At 44.9% G+C, this 17,949-nt stretch overlaps 1 protein-coding gene across 1 annotated transcript in view; it reads left to right on the top strand.

The window, feature by feature from the left end:
• KDM4B (lysine demethylase 4B) overlaps nt 1–15,195 on the top strand; it is a 65,362-nt gene extending 50,167 nt beyond the window's left edge. Inside the window, exons 14-22 of the mRNA XM_088527111.1 lie at nt 46–268; nt 3,288–3,364; nt 3,537–3,592; nt 4,081–4,189; nt 8,531–8,716; nt 8,814–8,978; nt 9,754–9,873; nt 12,486–12,578; nt 14,447–15,195. Of these exons, the coding sequence (XP_088383237.1) occupies nt 46–268; nt 3,288–3,364; nt 3,537–3,592; nt 4,081–4,189; nt 8,531–8,716; nt 8,814–8,978; nt 9,754–9,873; nt 12,486–12,578; nt 14,447–14,632 (1,215 nt within the window). The 3' untranslated portion in view covers nt 14,633–15,195. The remainder of the gene's footprint in view (nt 1–45; nt 269–3,287; nt 3,365–3,536; nt 3,593–4,080; nt 4,190–8,530; nt 8,717–8,813; nt 8,979–9,753; nt 9,874–12,485; nt 12,579–14,446) is intronic.
• Nucleotides 15,196–17,949: the final 2,754 nt, after the last annotated feature.

A 17,949-nucleotide genomic window follows, 5' to 3' on the forward strand; every position in this document is an offset into this window, starting at 1 on the left:
TTTGGGAAGGAGAAAGATGCCAGATGATGCTGTTTTCTCTCTCAGTCCTTACAGATGGATAAAGAAGCTGCCCAGGTCTCTGGAGGAGAGGCCCCCTCCTTCCTGCACCTTTCCAAGTGTGGCCAGAAGACCAAGCCTCTGATCCCAGAGATGTGCTTTACCTCCAGCGGAGAAAACACAGAGCCCCTTCCTTCCAATTCGTATATTGGAGAAGATGGAACCAGCCTCTTGATATCCTGTGCCAAATGCTGCCTGCAGGTTCATGCTAGTGAGTGTTCCCTTCTTCACCGACACGCTCGCGTGTTCCAAGAGAGCTCCCGAGTTTCCTTGTGTCCGTGCTACCTACATCCAAACTGCTTCTGGGTGTGCTTGCTATTCCTGGGACTCCCCTTTGCCTTTTCTTGTGCATCCTCTTGTGCATCTCTGTAGTAACTGTGATAAATACAAATATTCTTTCTGCTGTTTGTGTGGCTGGCTAGCATTTTTCTGCATGTCATAGGAAATATATAGGTTTTCTCTGTACGCTCTGCTGGTGGGCTTAGAGCATGAGGAAACTAGGTTAATACAGCCTTGCATCTCTAGATGGAGGAGCACTAGGGAGAAATCCTCATCTTACGTGGGCATGAAGATCACGCATGGCTCTGATTAAAACCAGCCCAAGGGAAACAGCCAAAGAAGGAAAAAGAGATACGGTTAATGCAATAAGTGGCTTCCACTTCCAAACTTGCTTGTGAATATTCCCTGTTAACAAACCCAGGTGCAAAATTAAGTAGCTGCTGAACTTGCAGCAGATCAGCCTGTAAAATATTTCCATCCATAGGCCGGGCTCCTGGTGAGACAGTGTCTATTAGAGAAGAGTTCATTAATTATTGGCCACTTCTCTCTAACACCTCTGTCACACACTGGCCTTTTCAGAGAGTTCTGCATAAATGGACTGGTAATCCGGTTCTGGAAAATTTTTGAGGGAAAGGAACTTTTTTTCAGTGCCTCTCAAATCCTGTGTTGTCCAGATAAACTTTCTTGGGCAACAAGGAGGAGATGTTTTAGATCCCTTGTGGGGTAAGGTAATTTGAGTCTAGCTTACAGCTGAGTGGAAGTTTTAGGTGTATAGCTAGTTTACAAAAACAAAAAAGTTGAGCAAAATATTTTGCAGACATTTGAATTTCAGTAGATTTTGCAGACATTTGAATTTCAGTAGATTTTATTCCAAGTTTAGGGAAAATTAGAAAAACAGATTTTTTTTTGTTACTAAGTAAATGCTTCAAAAACTTTTTAGACTAAGCAATGCGAGGTGAGCTACAGTGGGGACAGAGTGAAAGGGGGGTATTTTTTTGCGTTAGGGATTCCGTGCTCGTGGAATCATGTGCAGTTCCTCCAAACTGGTTTTGCTCTTTGTATTAGTGCTCCTTTAAAACTGAAGAATATCCAAAGCAGACAAGTTGGAGCAAATCTTGTTTGCGACAGGCACCTTGGTTCACCCTCCTTCAGTTCTGGAGCTCTGTCAGTACGAAGAGCCTGTTCCCGTGGGATATATGTTGCCTTTTATTTTTGTAATAAAGCAGAAGTTGCCGGGCTGATTGCACTCTTTTCATTTGTTCAGCTATTGGCCCATTGGGTAAGGTTGTATTTTGTGCACCAGAGATTATGGAGTAGTTTCTGAGATATGTTCTGTTAGTGTCTGTGCTGCTGCTTGTAGGAACAGCACTTGATTACAAAAAAGGAACATATGTCTGTTTGTTTCTCTGATGGTTACGTCTAAAATAAGACCTGATTAATCCTGATGGACGGTACCTTCATTGTAGATTCTATGACATCTAGTTAGCATTTGCACTTGCACTAGGAGATGTGACAAATTACTGTTCAGCTGTTTGATCTTGACAGATGGGAAGTCTTATTTGACTTGCATCAGCTGGAATTACTTCTGTTGTTCCAATTGTAGAGCCCACAGGTCACCATGCAGCCCGGCGCGAGCTGCCTCTTGTGCACAACTAGAATCCAAGGTCCATATCTGGCCCGTAGCTGTGAAATATGGTTGTTTTGGGCTAGTGGGAATATGTCGTGCAGAGGACATCTATATCTATCCTACATCTATGCCTTCAATATCCTGGTGCATTGCAATCCATCGCCTTTCTCTACGGTGGAAGTTTGGGGATTTTGGACTAACCTGGCAGCAATAAGAGCTCTTGGCAGTCTGGGTGTTAAAACTTCATTTTGAAGTGCTCCCCCCCCAGCTGTGACGGCTTGTGGCAACAGCGAGTGCCTACAGAGAAGGTGTCTTCTGCAAAGGGTTCTAGGCTTTTCAAGCACTGACAAAACCTATAAAATAGAGTATTTTGCTTGATTCTTTAGTATCTTTGACTGAGGAGAATCTGGAGCTCAGTAAACCTCACTGCTTCTCCTTGCATATCCCACATCCGCCTTGCTGGGACTTGAGGCAAGAAACCAGTGCTGAAATTTCAGCCTGTTCCACACAGCTTTGGGCTCCAGCAGCATTTTAATTAAGGGTGTTCATTTCTGTTCCAGCTCAGTTTGCAAATCAGATTTTTTTAGACTTAATGACTCTATCCTTCTTCTAGGTTTGGGGTTGAATGATAAAAAGAGACTTCCAGTACAGAAGACAGCTATGGATCTATAATATTGACTTTTTTTTCACATAATGTTTATCTGCTAACTGGCTGACTTTTGTAAGTCAGGATATCATGGCAGCCTCAGTGTTTCCCAAATATCTTCTTTTCAGTTCAGTTCAGTCATTTGAGTGTTAAGTAATTTCCTCTCCAGCTGAAATGTCCCATTTGGTTCTGCTAGGGTGGGTTAAGGCCGTGGCATGAACTTTGTGTTAGCTAGGCTGCTGCCAGCAGTTTGTGATCCCCAGCTTTAATTTTCTGTTGCTGTATTGGCGTTATTGCAAGCTTGGGGACATGGCATAGATCCAGCTTTTCCAAAGTATTTATATGCCTTCTGCCCGTTGTCTTCACTGCAACCTTGTTGTCTCCTAAAGAATTATAAAGGCTTTTTGTCTTATTCTTCTAATCTTTATAATGAGCATAATACCACATTCCTATTTTGGTGGTGCAGAGAATAAACATGGAGGAGAATTTGGGACCTGTCAGTCCTAAATTGCTCCCGTTGAGGGTGGCTTTCCTATGACTTTTGAGCATATACTGTTAAATATAGTTATTCAAATACCACATCTGATTTCAAAGATGCTTCCAAACTGAACAGCCAACAAGTCAACATTTACACATGTGCTAGCAAAGCTCCAAAGGGAATAACTCGCTGTCTTTCAGGCTGTTACGGAATACGTCCCGGTTTGGTGAACGAAAGCTGGTCGTGCTCGCGGTGCTCGGCCGGCGCGTGGGCCGCGGTGAGTAGCTGCTCTCAGGGGACACCTGGAAGCCTTTGGTGGCACCGAGGTGCTTCAGCAGGGAGGGGTGGTTGGTCTGGGGGTCCCAGGCCCTGCTTGGGGACGGGGAGGCAGTCTGGGGGCCGCCTGGTTCCCCTCTCAGTGCAGCTCTGAAGCAGTTTTGTTCCTGCAGGAATGTTGCCTGTGCAATCTCAGGGGAGGAGCTCTTCAGATGACCACTGATGGGCGGTAAGTGGTGTTTTAAAATGTTCTGTGCTTCCATACTGTGTCCAATGTTCCAGTGTTGAGCTTGGTTTTGATGCCCAGCGTGACATCTCGTTTGGGAGTTGTGGCCATAACCGCCGCTCACTAAACTGGCAAGGTAACCTCCAGCAGCTCCAAACCCAGCAGCAGAACCACCGCGGTTCTGAGCACTGTTAAATTCAGTTGATTCTCAGAGAAAAGACTTTTCAGAGGACGTTTAGCATCATTCAGATGTATAAGAAAGGAAGATGATCCCTATTGTTCTAGAGGCCTTTATCTCATGCAACCATGATTAACAATCTGTAATGTTGCCAGGGCTGCCAAGCCCTATAAATATATTTTGATATTGTGGATGAGGGAGTCGTAGAAATGTTAACTGTCCTTTTGAGTGTTCCGTAAATATACTGTAGATTTAAAGAAGTAATCCAAATAATGGTAGACTCAGAATTCTCCCTGGTTTTTGCTCCTTTCAGGTGGATCCATATAATCTGTGCTATCGCTGTCCCCGAGGCCCGTTTCCTCAGTGTAATAGAGCGTCATCCTGTGGATATCAGCGCTATTCCAGAGCAAAGATGGAAGCTGGTAGGCATCTCCTGTCTTTGTGTAGCGAACGCTGCTGAATGAGAGCAAAGAAAAGATCTTTAACTAGACAGAAAAATACTGCGTGCAGTAGGGAATCATAAAGCAGTGAGACTGGAGATGATTCTTGCTGTTATTTCCCACAAACGCAGCGGGGAGCAGTCCCGTTCGGATGTGTTCCAAGGTGCCATCTCAGGGCTTTCCAGACACGCACGTTGTGCTTCCCTGCTCCGCCTGTGCTCTCCAGCAGCGAGCCCTGGTGCTGTGCAGAGCCTGCCCTGCTCGGTCAGGGCTGAGCACCTGAAACCTCTTTACCCAAAGGAGAGTTTCCTTTCCTGCACAGCAGCAGCATGGAGGGAGCTGGGAACTAGAAAGACCTGATAAGAGCTAACTTGCTACCTTGTAATGGGATTCATCTTTCCTTAAAACGTTTCTTTTGTCCAAGAAATCTCTTTTAGGAATGAATAAACACTTCCTTGTGCCCTGATTATAAGGTGAGACTCTGCAAAGATCTTAAAAGTCCAGTTACAACTTGTTGTTTAGCTGCAAACAGCCTCATCTGAAGGATTAGTAATGGATGATTCATTAGCTCAGACCAATTAATCTTCATGTTAGTTAATGCTCCATCACTGTAGTGTGTTATTGCAAAATAAATTGTGCTTTTGTGGCTTTTTGCGTGCAGAAGTCACTCGGGCTGTCGCTCGGGAGTGGGTATGGGGGAAGGTGATGTTAGCAGTGATGCATTGATGTATGTGTTAACTGTGCAGCTATTTAGTGCCGGCCGGCCTGGGCCTGCGTGAGAGATTAGGAAGAATCTCTGGCTGCTTCCAGAGTTATTTCTCTGTTGTGCAAATGGGTTTTGTACACAAATGTGAATGTAAAAAGCATTCATTATTCAGGTGGAGTGACGGAGCGGCGTGATGTGAGGGTGATAAATCCTGCGGCACTGGCTCTTTATGGATGGTCTGACATTCCAGCATGCATCCTCTTCATTACCAGCGCTTGCAACGATGAGCTAAAATCCTTTTACACAAGACTCACTTGTATTGCTTAATGGAGCCTCACAAGGAAACACAATGGCTTAATTTTTAACTCTTCTGTGGCTGCCTTACGATCCCACAGAACCAGACTGTTAATTTGTGAAGCTGTTGCTGCGTTTTGTTCTGAAGCATTGGCCATTGCAGCCAGAGGCTCTCCCCAGAGCTGCTCCACGGCTTGCTCTCATTCCTAGCTAAAGGTTGATAGCTTTGGTGATGTCTTCAGTGCTGCATTTCATTTGCACCCAAGTTGTTCTCGTATCTCATGAAAAGTAGCGAATTTTGATACAAAGTGCCTCAAGTTACATGGCCGGGTGGGTAAGGATATCTTGGGAACAGATCTCGGGTTCCATCATTGTGATCCCTTTGGAAAATGTCTGTATCCCCATAGACAGCAGTTAGGAAGAAGAGCGTAGCCGTTAGCCTCATGTTCAAGAGCATGGTCAGGTTTTAACCATCATATTTAGACTTAGATAAAGAAGGGGAGAGGTTTTGGGCTGTCTGTTTCTTTTGGTTACAATGATGTTAATATTGGCGTTGTCTTAAGGGCCGCCCTGGCTCTGCCTCCCCCGCGGAGCACAGACTTGCAGCTCGTTTGCGTGCGCTGCGTCGTTCTTAGCCATGCAGCCTGCGTGCTTCCTGATTAATGGTGCATTATGGGCCTCTGTGGGTAAATTATTTATGACGTGGAAATTTGGAATAATTAGCTGTCATTCCGGAGTGGAGTAAATGAATTGTAGTGTTCATCATGCGGGAGACAGCCTGTTCCTTCCTCTTGGCAGCGAGCTGATTCTCTGCTGTGCGTTTTCTGTGCAAGGCTTCCCTCCTGTGCTTTAGGCCTCTCTTTCTGCTACCTCCATTCCCTCAGAAAATACCTTTTGCCTGCATGTGCATGCTCCTTTGCTCCAACGCTTAGCACTGACATTCCTGTTCCCTGTCCCGCACTTCCAGCTCTTTGGCTTCTTCCTCCTCCCAGCCATCTCCCGCGTTTCATCCTTGCTGTTTTCCTTCATCCTCTGTCCAGGTTTGCTCCGAATATTCCCTTTGTGCCGCTCCTTTGGCTCCCGGGAGCGGTTTGGCTGCCGCTGGGGTGTCGTTAGACACAGAATAATCCTTCAGGCTTGGAAGGATCCCGTTTGCGTCGATAAAAGGAGATTCCTGCGACTCGAGGGTTAACGCTCCCTCGAGAGGCCGTATTGAGCCCCGGGTATATCAGCACTTGTCCCTGCTGGCGAGAGAATTGGGTATTGGCAGTTTAATAATGAGATCTCGTTGCTATTGACTTGCTTTCAGTGCCGCGTTCCCGCTGTGCACTTTGCTGCGGTGCTTATCTAGCTTTGAACAGGGTTTACAGAGCGATAACGGCACAGCTTATTAAACAGGAAAAACGGCATTCTGGCAACACGAGGCCCTGACTTTGAATTTCCTGGCTTTTGTTAGTTTGAGTAAAATGGCCAAATTAATCGTTGGTGTAAACATTGGCTTTGGTTAATCCACAAGAAGTGAATTTGACTTATTTTCACATACATGTGGGCTAGACCCCAACTGAGGAGTGGGTAGAAGGAGGCATCTGCCTTTCTTTGGCTTCTTTTGCTCTGGAGGAAAAGCAAAATAATCTTGGGGACAGGAACAGTCTTTTATTTGCCTTGGCAGAGAGCTGGACCTAGCACAGAGGGCCCTGGCTCTTTGCTAGGTCCCTGTGTATTCTGATAACACAAATAAAACATAATATTGAAATTTGGCAATGCGTATTTAGCACTTAGTGGATAGTTTCTAATGTATTACTGGTCTTAATGCTTTAGAGGATGCACTTTTAAGCTAGCTCAGATCTAGAAGCAGAATGAATTTGGGCTTCTGGGAGTTGCCTAGGCTTGCTGTGTGATCTTGGGCAGCTTGCATCACATCGCTGATCCCCAGGGATGGAGGAATTCTCACTGATCTTACAATTTAGGTCAAGAGTTTTGCAGCGTTACCTACTTCGAGCACTGCTTTAATGGGAATGAGGTAAACAAGAAGGGCAGGGGAGCCTGGAGGAGCAGGAGGGAGGACCCTGGTACCAGGCACAGAGAGAGAGAAAATGAACCTGTCACTCATAGGATTGTAGTATATTTATAGGGCAGTTATATTTAGATGAGCGGGTGGATTGGGAAGGCGCTGGAGCTCGGGAGGAGTAGCTGGAGCAGCCCAATGGAGCGTGCTGCGGAGCCCGTAACCTGGAAGTGCGCACGGAAATCACTGCCCTCCCCTGCTGCCCTCCTTACACGTGCAGGTTTGCTCTGTAATCATTAAATCCCATCGCTGAAGGGTCAGATTCATGGGCATGTAACATCTCCCAGGGTTTTCTTTATGTGAGTGGTGCTGAGCAAGGCTATCCGTTCTGAGCAGGAACGGCGTGTTCTTGTCTCGGGCGCGACACTCGTTTTCCCCTGATTTGCCACGTCTAAGCCTCAGGTAAGGCAAGGCCCTGCCGTCCATCAGTGACAGCTCCACTAGCCTGAAAAGATGTTCAAAACTAAAAAAGGTGCTTTCTGATAGTTCCCTGGGGTACAGTGCAAGTAAAGCGCCCAACTTAAGTCTCTTCCGAGACTGGGATTCTCAAAATCTGCATTCCAGAGGCACTGGAGACAAGGAATTGGTGCAGTTAGGGCAGAAGGGAGTATGTCTCATTTCCCACTGACACCAAGTCTCAGTCTCCAGGAACGTAAGGCTTTTATTTTTTACCACCACTTGTATGGGGTTTAAAAAATGTTTTAGACCTGTTTTAAAATCTGTCCTGCGTCTTGGTTGCTTTCCTGTTCACAAGTGCAAATAGTTTCTAGCAATGCAAAGATCCAGTTACTGTTTGAATCGAGAGAAGCATTTGATTAATCTGAGGATGTGTATTAAGTTACAGCAGTTCTATCATAATACTGATCAAACAGATCAATGTCTGTTCAGCTGTCATGGCCTGAAGTTGGGTGCAAGCCTGTGTCAGTGTGCCACGTGAGTCCGGAGGCCTGGATTCCCAGTGCACGGTTAGGAGTCTAGAATATTGTCATGTCCACGGGAATGATGAGCTGGCATCTGCTGGAGTTGCTTGCCTTAGGAGTGATCCTAGGCAGATGTATGGGACACACGTCCAGAAACATCTGGCTTTACCTTATATCCTATATCCTTACATCCATCCTCTCCTGGCAGTGGTTCTGGACCTTAAACACGGTGAGGTGGCCCTGCGTGCCGCGTTGGGCGTCAGGATGTTGTGCTGAAGCTGCCGCTGCCGTTGCCTGGCGCTGACTGTTGCGTTCAGCTTCCTCTTTGTTTTTCCCAGAAATGTGTGTACTGCCGGAAGCGGATGAAGAAGGTGTCCGGCGCCTGCATCCAGTGCTCCTACGAGCACTGCTCCACCTCCTTCCACGTGACGTGCGCGCACGCGGCCGGCGTGCCCATCGAGCCCGACGACTGGCCCTACGTCGTCTCCATCACTTGCTTCAAGCACAAAGCAGCTAACCACAGTGTAAGGCTTTTTTGTGGGGTGGATTCGGTGTGCCTGTGTTTTCACCGTGTGTGTGTGTTTGCTTGATGCCAATCATTCCCTCTCCTCTCTGCCGCAGATCCCGTTTCGGAGGGAGGTAACCCTTGGACAGACTGTGATCACGAAGAACCGGAACGGGCTCTACTACAGGTGTAGAGTGATTGGCATGACAACGCAGACTTTCTATGAAGTGAACTTTGACGATGGTTCCTACAGCGACAACGTTTACCCAGAAAGCATTACAGTAAGCAGCTCTCTGTGGAGACTATTGCAGTTATAGATGAGTATAAAGCACAAAAGGTACATTCCTGCTGTATGCAGTAGGGCAGAACAGCAAAGTAAAACTTTAAAAGAAAAAACATCTTAAAAAAACAGAGTTGCTGCTTGCATAGCAAAAAAACACACTGTTTTTCATTACTGTCCTCCTTATTTATGACTTGATCTCCTTTTGGACTTCTGTTCTTTATAAAGATGTACCATACTATGTGCAGCTGACTTAACAGAAAGCAGTATTTGTCTTCAGTTGCATCCTATTTGTTTTTGGGGGGATTTAGTTGAATAATCTCTTATTTTCCCACTGACAAGTCTGAATCGTGGGGAAAGCAGATTGCCTGTGAGCACTTCTGGTTCCAGATTGGAAATGCACTTAACAGAACGTATAGAAAAGCTGAACTTGTCAAGACTCACGTATTCTCTGTGCCCAGCTGTGCCATTGATTCACCCTGTGAAACAGAGCAGTTCCCCGCCTTGTTTCTCTTGCTGTAGGAGATTCAGTGGTTTGGGATTTGAAATAAATTTTCCAAAATTGAGTCCTATCACCAGAAGTAGGTGCGAGAATTTCTTTCTTTTCTCTCTGCAGTTAATGGGTTGGTTTTGAGATGACTGCAAGTAATCACAAGCGCAAAAACTTCTTCTAATCAATTGTAGTGTCACGTAGGAAGCTCCTTGAACAGCCTTCTTGAACTCCTCCTTGAGCTTTAGTCATGTTGGTTGTCTGACCTCCTTCCCTCTCTCTCCAGAGCAGGGATTGCCTCCAAATGGGACCCCCTCCAGAGGGGGAGTTGGTTCAGCTGCAGTGGACGGACGGAATCATCTATAAGGCCAAGTTCATTGCAGCCCAGATCAGCCAGATTTATCAGGTGGGTCTAGAAGGTTTTCCATGTAGCTCATGTCAACGTGTCTGATGGTTACACAAGTGCTGTAGCTCACTAATGCTAAAGGCTTTCTCTGTAAGGGAGAATTTGCCTTCTGAAATCGATACTGCTGCTAGTCTGAAGAGAAACACAGTGTTAAAATAAGATCCAGGCTGGAGGTTTTCTATGGCAGAATGTGGATGTATGGATAGATTCACCATATGTCTGCACTGTGTCTGCTTTTAAAATAAAAAATAGATTTGCAGTTTCCCTTATGGTGGAAAACATGCCCTTTTTTTGTTTATGGTTGTGCGTTTTCCAGCTGGAGAGAAGAAACAAAGGTTAGTAAACCAACAGGATCTCTTAAAGCTAATGGAGAGTTATTCAACATTAAGTACCTTTCCCCTTAGAAGTAAACAACTTCACTAAGACAAAGAAACCATGCAGACATTTTACTTGGTTAAAAATCAAACCTTTCCCTTTCCCTGTTGCAAATGTTTCCTCACCGAGTATTTGCCAGCTTCGAGAAACTTCCAAGCAGGAATATCCTCTAATAGAGGATGTGTTGAGGCCATTTGCCTCCATTGTGGGAGCAGTTGCTAGGGCTGGTGGCTCTGCTTTGTAGGTGGAAGACTGAAAAACAGCTCTGGCCTCACCTGGGTCAAAAGTGACCAAATCAAATTCTCTCCGATGGCCAGTCCATGGCTTGTGCTAAATGAGCTCACGACCTGCGGTTCCCAGTGAGTCGGGATCTACATAATTAAAACTTTCCTTGACAATTTGACAGACAGTAAGGGAAGAGCTGGGTCAGGAGACTATTTCAGGGGGGAAATTATCTCCTGGTTTTGGGAAGGTACTTGGCAGAAAAGCAGCAGCATGTGGGAATAACATCCTGCTGCTGCTGCGTGAGGAATTAGAAGCCTTCAGTGTCTAGTCTCAAAATACTCTCCCCGTCCCTGCTTTAAGGAGAAAAAAGTAGCAGCCTGTTCTCTTTGTGTGTGTGTGTCTTGGAGTCTGTTCTGCAGAAAGGATTTAGGTTGTGGAAGGTCATAATAATCAGCAAAGGAAGATTTAATCTGGTGCACAGTGTCAGCATTTCAGCACAGAAGGTTTTGTGAGATGCAATACATTCATTTGATTAAATCTCTATTAAACGGTTCCAAGAAGTTGGAAATTATGGGGTTTTGGAAAGTGGACTTGGTGCATAGTCCTTTAAAAAACACATGCTGGAACAGCATTTACAAAGCACTGTTATGTTAAAGAGGTTGTCTCTGGACAATTGTAAAAGGCAGAGGAAATCCCAAACCTTGTGCTCGTTGGAAAAGAGGGGACTTGTTTCCGTTCTTTCTATATAGAATTTTTGATATCTGTGTGCAAAAGAGCACAATAATCCATACTGTCAGTTAACAGTCCTTTTGGCGTGTATAATGGATGTTAACTGCTCCACAGAAGATGGCATTGGAGGTGACCCTGGTTATAAATAAGTACAATATATAGCTCCATAAAGATCTATTTTTATGCATGCTTTCCAGTTTAATCACAGTATAGGAAATCGTCATTGATTTCTCCAAAGCAAAATAATTTGAAATAGGCAGTTCTGCTGATAGCACCAGATGACAGAAAAATATGCACGAAGACTACGAGTCTGTGTTTTTCAAATCAAGCAGTTACCTATAAGTAAATCTCTTTTCCACGGGGAAAGTGGCCTGAATAGCTTTCCACACTGGTTTCCTATGTCACCACTTTTTTCCAGTATTACGATGCATCTCTTTGTCCGTTTTGAAATAGGATTATATTTAACAACACAGAGGCAGTTCTGGTATAAATAAGCGCCTTCACAGGAAGCTAGCATGGATTGGCTTTTGCATTTTAAATTTGCCCTGCCTTATTTTGCTGTAGCTTCCCAGATCGAGGCTCTAAGCCTCTATTTTGTGTGCTGAGATTGGATGTGCATGTATATATATATATATACATATATATATATATATATGTATATATTTTTTTTAAATTGAGCCCGAATAACTGCCCGAATTACCTTCCTGGAACGTGAGTTGTAACAGGGTCTTAACCTCTAACTCTCAATAATTTGGAACTTTATTAAGCAAGATCCAGCAAGGCTTTTTGTGATAGTTTAAGATGTTACATCCCTCAGCTGCCAAATCCACCCCTCTCCCGAAGCACAGTGCCCATAGGCGGGAATGGCAGAAGAGTTTCATGTTCCTTTGGCTAAATTGATCCAATCTAAACCTGAAATCCCATTTTGAACCATGTTGAGTGTTTTTCTGAATTATCCCGGAAAGCATAATAGGTCTTGAGCAAAGGAAATGAGATTCTCTTAAAAACTTTTAATGGTTTTAACATTTTTGTATGCACACTTTCATGAATAAACATTCCTGTAGCATCTGATGCATAATTCATGATATAATCAGTGCTTAGTGGAAAAGGTTTGACGCGAGGAGTTACCAGCATTTTTTTGTACCTAGCTGATTGTTACTGCTTGTTAAAATACAAATATATTTTAGTAGCTGGTATTGTTCCTTATGATGTGTAAAAATACTTTGTTTAAGATTAAAAAAAAAAAAACACACTACTGATACCATCCTCTTACATACCTGCAGGTGGAGTTTGAAGATGGTTCCCAACTAATGGTAAAACGTGGTGATATTTATACCTTGGAGGAAGAGCTTCCTAAGAGAGTGAAGTCTCGTCTGGTGAGTATCAATAACAGAAAGAAATGGCTGTGCCTTGCAGTGCTTATTCCCATTTTTGCAGCAAATTGTTTAGATATTAGGTAAAAAGCAGTCTCTGCTTTCTGCGGTTGTGAAATCTCCAGCTGTTCTCAAAATTCATGGAGTTAAAGAAATCCTTGATGTAATACTTGAAATATTGAAACAAATATTCTCCCTTTCACAAGTTCAGGCCTGATTTCTGCATTCTTTGGTTAAGAGAATATGTTCATATCACTTTGCATCCTGTTTTACACAAATTTAGTGCCACAGACTGCTGCTCTGTGTGAATACTGCTTATCATCACTCAGGTGAATTGGCCTACAGCTAAGTGGTTTCCAGACAACTGATCAGTAACATGGGACCAGGCCTCTGTTTCTTATCAAATAGGAGATTTACAACACAGCTCTTATCTACAAAGCTCATCTAAAAGACCGCCCTGTTTTTAAGTGCATAAAACTGAATTATTCAGCCTGGAAAATACAAAGGACTTATTTCCTAACCTTTTTAGTTCCATATTTGCTGGCTGTTTTCAGACCTGGTGCTTTGACCTTTTAAAGCCATTTCATTTAAACAAATCAGGAATTTGGATTCCATGCCAGAATACAGAGTTTTCCTCTTCATTCATCCTGAGTACCTGTAATGTTGGCTACCGCATGACAGGGACGGATCCACAAAATGAATTTCTAGTAAGGCTGTGGGGTTTTGTCCCTCTTCAGAGGTCAGGTCCAGGTCTCAACCTTTCGTTATTCCCAGTTTCCACGCTGAGCCCTGTCTTTCCCTGGCCACGAGATGCTCCTGCTCAGAAGCAGCCTAGCAACAGGCTGCTGTGTGAAACCACTGATGTCAGTCTGTAGGCAATTGGTTTGGTTTATTCATGAAACCTTAAAGCTTTTACCCAGAAAACATTTGTAGAATACTTACAGTCTTCATAATGTGGCTCTGGATGGTTTCTCTGTCTTTTTTTTTTCCCTTTGTCTCAAGTAAGCCTCAATTATGCCTTATGGCATAAATTTTATGGGTTAGTAATGCAAAGAAGCACCCTGTTCTGACTCCTAGGTACATGATAGTTCCAGCAGATAGCTGACATACGCAATAGTTCCAGTTTATTTAAACTTGCTCCATAATGAAGGCAATGTTTTGGAGCCCTGAACTGCAGAAATTTGAAAGAAATATTCTCACTGCAGTGGAGACTGTCAGGCTTTATAACTCTTCCAGAGAAAGAGGAATGCATAATGGAAAGTGAATAAAAAGTTTCAAGCCTGGTTGAAAGCTAAAATTCTTCTCATGTACCTTCTGCTGCCAGAAGTGCTAGACTCCATGGAGGAGACGTTCCCGGCGCCTTAGTGCAGAACAGCTGAACAAAAGAACAAAGTGGTAGGACACAATCCCTACCAAGAAATGCACCTCTCCTGGCAGTGTAAGAGCAGGATGAGCAGCAGCAATCGTTTGCACAGTGAGCTTGACCCCACACGCTTTCCTTGGGTTTCTTTTAGTGACGTCTGGGAAGCCCCAGTTTTCCGTGTACCTTCTGCTAGGAAAGAATAACCTGGAGAGCCGGAGGAGGATGGGAATAAACAGTGAATTGGCAAGGCAGGAATTGAAGTGAAGGATGTTCTGATACAGAAGGCAGTCAGCTTGAGGGTTTCTCTTTCCAGGAGGGTTTCAGAAGCCCAGAAAGAGGTTTTTCTTTCAGCCTTGTGCTTTGCATGTCTCAGAGCTCCCGTTTTTCGCTGCAGAGTGCCCTGTGCCCAATGGTTTGCTGCCTTGCTAAGCCGGCGCGCTCAGGAGTTTGTGCACGTCCCTGCCTTCCTGCTGTGCCTCTAATGATTTTGCTTTCGTGTCTCCTGCAGTCCCTGAGCACCGGGGCCCCTCAGGAAGATGTATTTTTGGGAGATGAAGTGAAAGCAGCCAAGCGCCCTCGGGTGGGGAATTCCAGGAATCCTGAAGATTATGGACAAAACCCAGATTACTTGGCCTTTATGGAGAGCCTGTTGCAGACACAGTACCAGCCTGGGACTCAGAGCAACATGTTTTAACCAGGAGTCGTTCAACCCGACATTAACCCTTTTCAACCCTGCGGAAAAATAACCAGGGAACTGTGGAATAAAAGTGCAGCCTGGTGCAATAGCCTGCTGTGAATTCCTTTCATCTGCTCTTGGTTTGGGCTGCAAGAAAATCCCGTCTGGCTACGCGCTACCTCGACTCCGCCGGACGCGTTGCTGACCAATAGATTAGGAAGCCCGGGAGCCCTCAGACCCCGTTTCACATGGAGACTTAGGAAAAGTTTGTACTAACGGAGCTCCGTGACTGGCTCCTTTTTATAAGGCTTGGAAAGGGTTAAACTTTGACAAAAAAAAGGACTTTTTAAACCATGTCAAACTCTTTTGTCTTTAAAGGTGCTATTTCATTGACTACTGAAGCAGCCTTTGGAATTGTGATTTCTGTACATATAAGTCACCTTTGTGAAGTTTTCTATAAATGAGCATTATTTAAAAAAAAAAAAATGCAAACACAAAATAGGAAAATGGAAGTTTCCACAAACATTTTTCTAGATTATGGCTTTAAACCAGTAAACGAATAAAATCCTCCCTGCCATCCCCAGTATGAAATGTGACTAATACTGCAGCGGGGAGAGCAAGAGCAGGTGTCCTGGGAAGCCCGGGGTTCTTTTTTTGTAAAGAAACACTATCTTCTTTGTAACCTGGGGAAGGTGGGGAAAGAAATCTTTCCTCGCCGGGATGTTTCTTACAGTTAGTTCTGTTCAAAGACACGCGGTAGCTGCGCGCATTTCTGCCATGTCGCCAGGAAGGGACTTTGGGCCAGAACGGCCGCGTTTTGGTCCTCCTCGTCGTCTTCCTTGCCCCTCGTGGCCATCACTTTGCTTTCTAGTTCCAGACGAGCATGGCTTTCAGTTAAACTCTGCCCTCGGGCTCGGCAAGCGTTCCGTTGCTGCTGCTTCTTAGCTCCCCTCCGAGCCCATCCCCGACCTCGCTGCAGGCTGGAGCTGAAGGGACTGCTCTAGTGCTCTGGTAGGCATGTCTCGCATAGGAACCTTTCATTTTCTCTGTTTTTGGGTTTTTTTTTTTTTTTTTTTTTTGAGTTGTGCTCCTTGCAGATGGGAGAATCATTCCATGACAGAAGCCTGGGAGGTGTTTGTACCTTTTATTATTTTTTCCCTTTTATCCTATTAAAGAAGAAATTCCCCAGACGTCTTTGTTGTGACCTCCTTTACTTGAGCCGTGGCGGAACCTTTGGAGATGCTTGTGGGGAAGAGGAGCACGAGCCTTTCGTTTGGTTGGGCTCCGTTTGCTGAGGACCGAGCGAGTTTTAACGGCAAACAGAAAATGCCGACGTACAGGGTGGGCAGCTCCCGCTCGGACACGTGGAGATCCGCCTGTCTGAAGAGCTGCTGTGGAGCAGTGCTTTGTAGAGGAGCCTCAATCCCTACTGAAGTCACTGGAAAGTCTTCCGCTTGCTTTGGAGGAGTGTTATCCCGAGGGAAAGAAAACGGGCAGCCCTAGCACAGAGTCGTGAAGGGGGAGTAGGCAACATCTTGGCCTGCAAGAACCCACCAGGAGGTAGCAGAGCTGCACAAGGAGCTTTCTGCTTCGTCCCTGAACTTACTGCACCTCAAAAAACTATATTTTTTTATTCTTATTCTTTTTTTTTTTTTTCTTAAGCCCCTTGGCAAGGTGGTGGTTGCTCGGTGGCGAGGTTTTTAAGCAACGCTGTAGTTGGATCATTAAGGGAATAAGTGGGAAGGATTTGTGGGCTGGCAGATGGTAGTTGAACATCTTGAGGGCCTCGGTGGCTGTTAAACCGACTGAGTGGAAGAGGGGAAACAGAATAAGCAAGTTTGGGGGTTTGCTCTCCCTGGAGAGCACCGGGGTCCCCTTTCCTCCTTCCCCGCCTCTGCTCCGGGTTGCTCGGCGTGTGCGGCTCTGGGCGCGATTCCAAGTTCAAAACAGGATTTTCCTCTTATTTCTGAGTTCTGGCGTTTTCAGGAGGTGTCTCCACAGACGCAAAGCAAACCGTGAGACTAATAAAGGTTTCTGGAAATTGGCAAGGATCTTTCAAGCCTCAGTGGTGCGTCCTTCGGGGAGGAGAGGTGGTACCTGGACAAGCCCCTTCCTTTCATTTGCTGCTGTAGCTCCGAAGCAGTCGCTCCTCCCGAGCTGTCTCCTGTCGCTTGAGACATGATTTAGCAGAAACCTTGTTGTAAAAAAGAAAGAGAACGGGTGTTTTATCAGTTGCCAGGCCACAGAGAAATATTTAAAACGATTAAAAGAGAATTTAAACTGCAGAGGATTTGGGGGGAGGGCTAGGGGCAGGGAGGGATGGGATGGGTGGCCGGGAGCAATGGGAATTTCCTCTGCATGTTCAAGTCCTGACTGAAATAGCACCGTTACTGTATTCATATGTAGTACCTTTAAAAATACTATTTATATTGTAAAAACAAAGTGTGTTTCCTCACCCCATATTCAGATGATGAGTTATGTTTAAAAGTGAATCTGGAACTGTAGAATGCCCTTCCTTGTTGCTGGGGTTTTCCTTCTTTTTATTTTATTTTATTTTTTGGTTTATTTTTAACTCCTCTTTGGTTTAGGAATGGCTTGTGCAGGTTATCTATAACAACCATGTTGATGGCCTCTGCATCCGACTATTGCAAAGGAAATAGGAATTGCACATTCTTACCCTCCCTTTCCTCCAGTGAAATATATTCGTTATTGTCTGATTATGTGCTATAAAAATATTGATTTTTTTTCCCTAGACTAAGGATGTGATGTATTTTTTGCCTATTTTTTTTCTCTGCCTCTAGGTTCATAATGAATTAAAGGCTGTTGAGCACTTCAGAATTACAATTTCTGGGGGGTTGAAGTCTCTTCATTTGTGGGTTTAAAGCCTTCGCGCTGCAGGAGGAGGAAGCGCCCAGGTGTGGTTGGTAAAGCTGGCTGCTGAGGAGCAGAGATGGATAAATGGGAACCTTGTCTTCGCCTTCCCTTCCGTGCAGGACGAGGTCTGTCATTGCACCAACGTTAAGAACTGAACTGGAAGGTGGTTTTGGTCCACGGTCCAGGATTTGCTCTAGCAGGATCTCTCACAAAATCTTTTATCTTAAAAAATCACCAGTTGCTGCTTCCTTCTGCCTTGCAGCTGCCTGTAGCCTTCTCTGGCCCGTGGAGGTCGTGCCGACATTCAACCTCTTAAAATAGCATCTTCCAACCCCTCATCTAAACTCTCCCATTTCCCCTTTGAGCCCTGCTGCTTTTCTACAAATACCTCTCAAATTGCTGCAGTATGAGGCTAATGCTGCAGATTATATGAAAGAAAGGAGATCTCCAACGTTCAGTTC

Source organism: Tinamus guttatus, unplaced genomic scaffold (assembly GCF_059628265.1).
Source record: "Tinamus guttatus ecotype Peru unplaced genomic scaffold, ASM5962826v1 Tinamus_guttatus_pri_ptg000261l, whole genome shotgun sequence".
Classification (NCBI taxonomy): Eukaryota; Metazoa; Chordata; class Aves; order Tinamiformes; family Tinamidae; genus Tinamus; species Tinamus guttatus.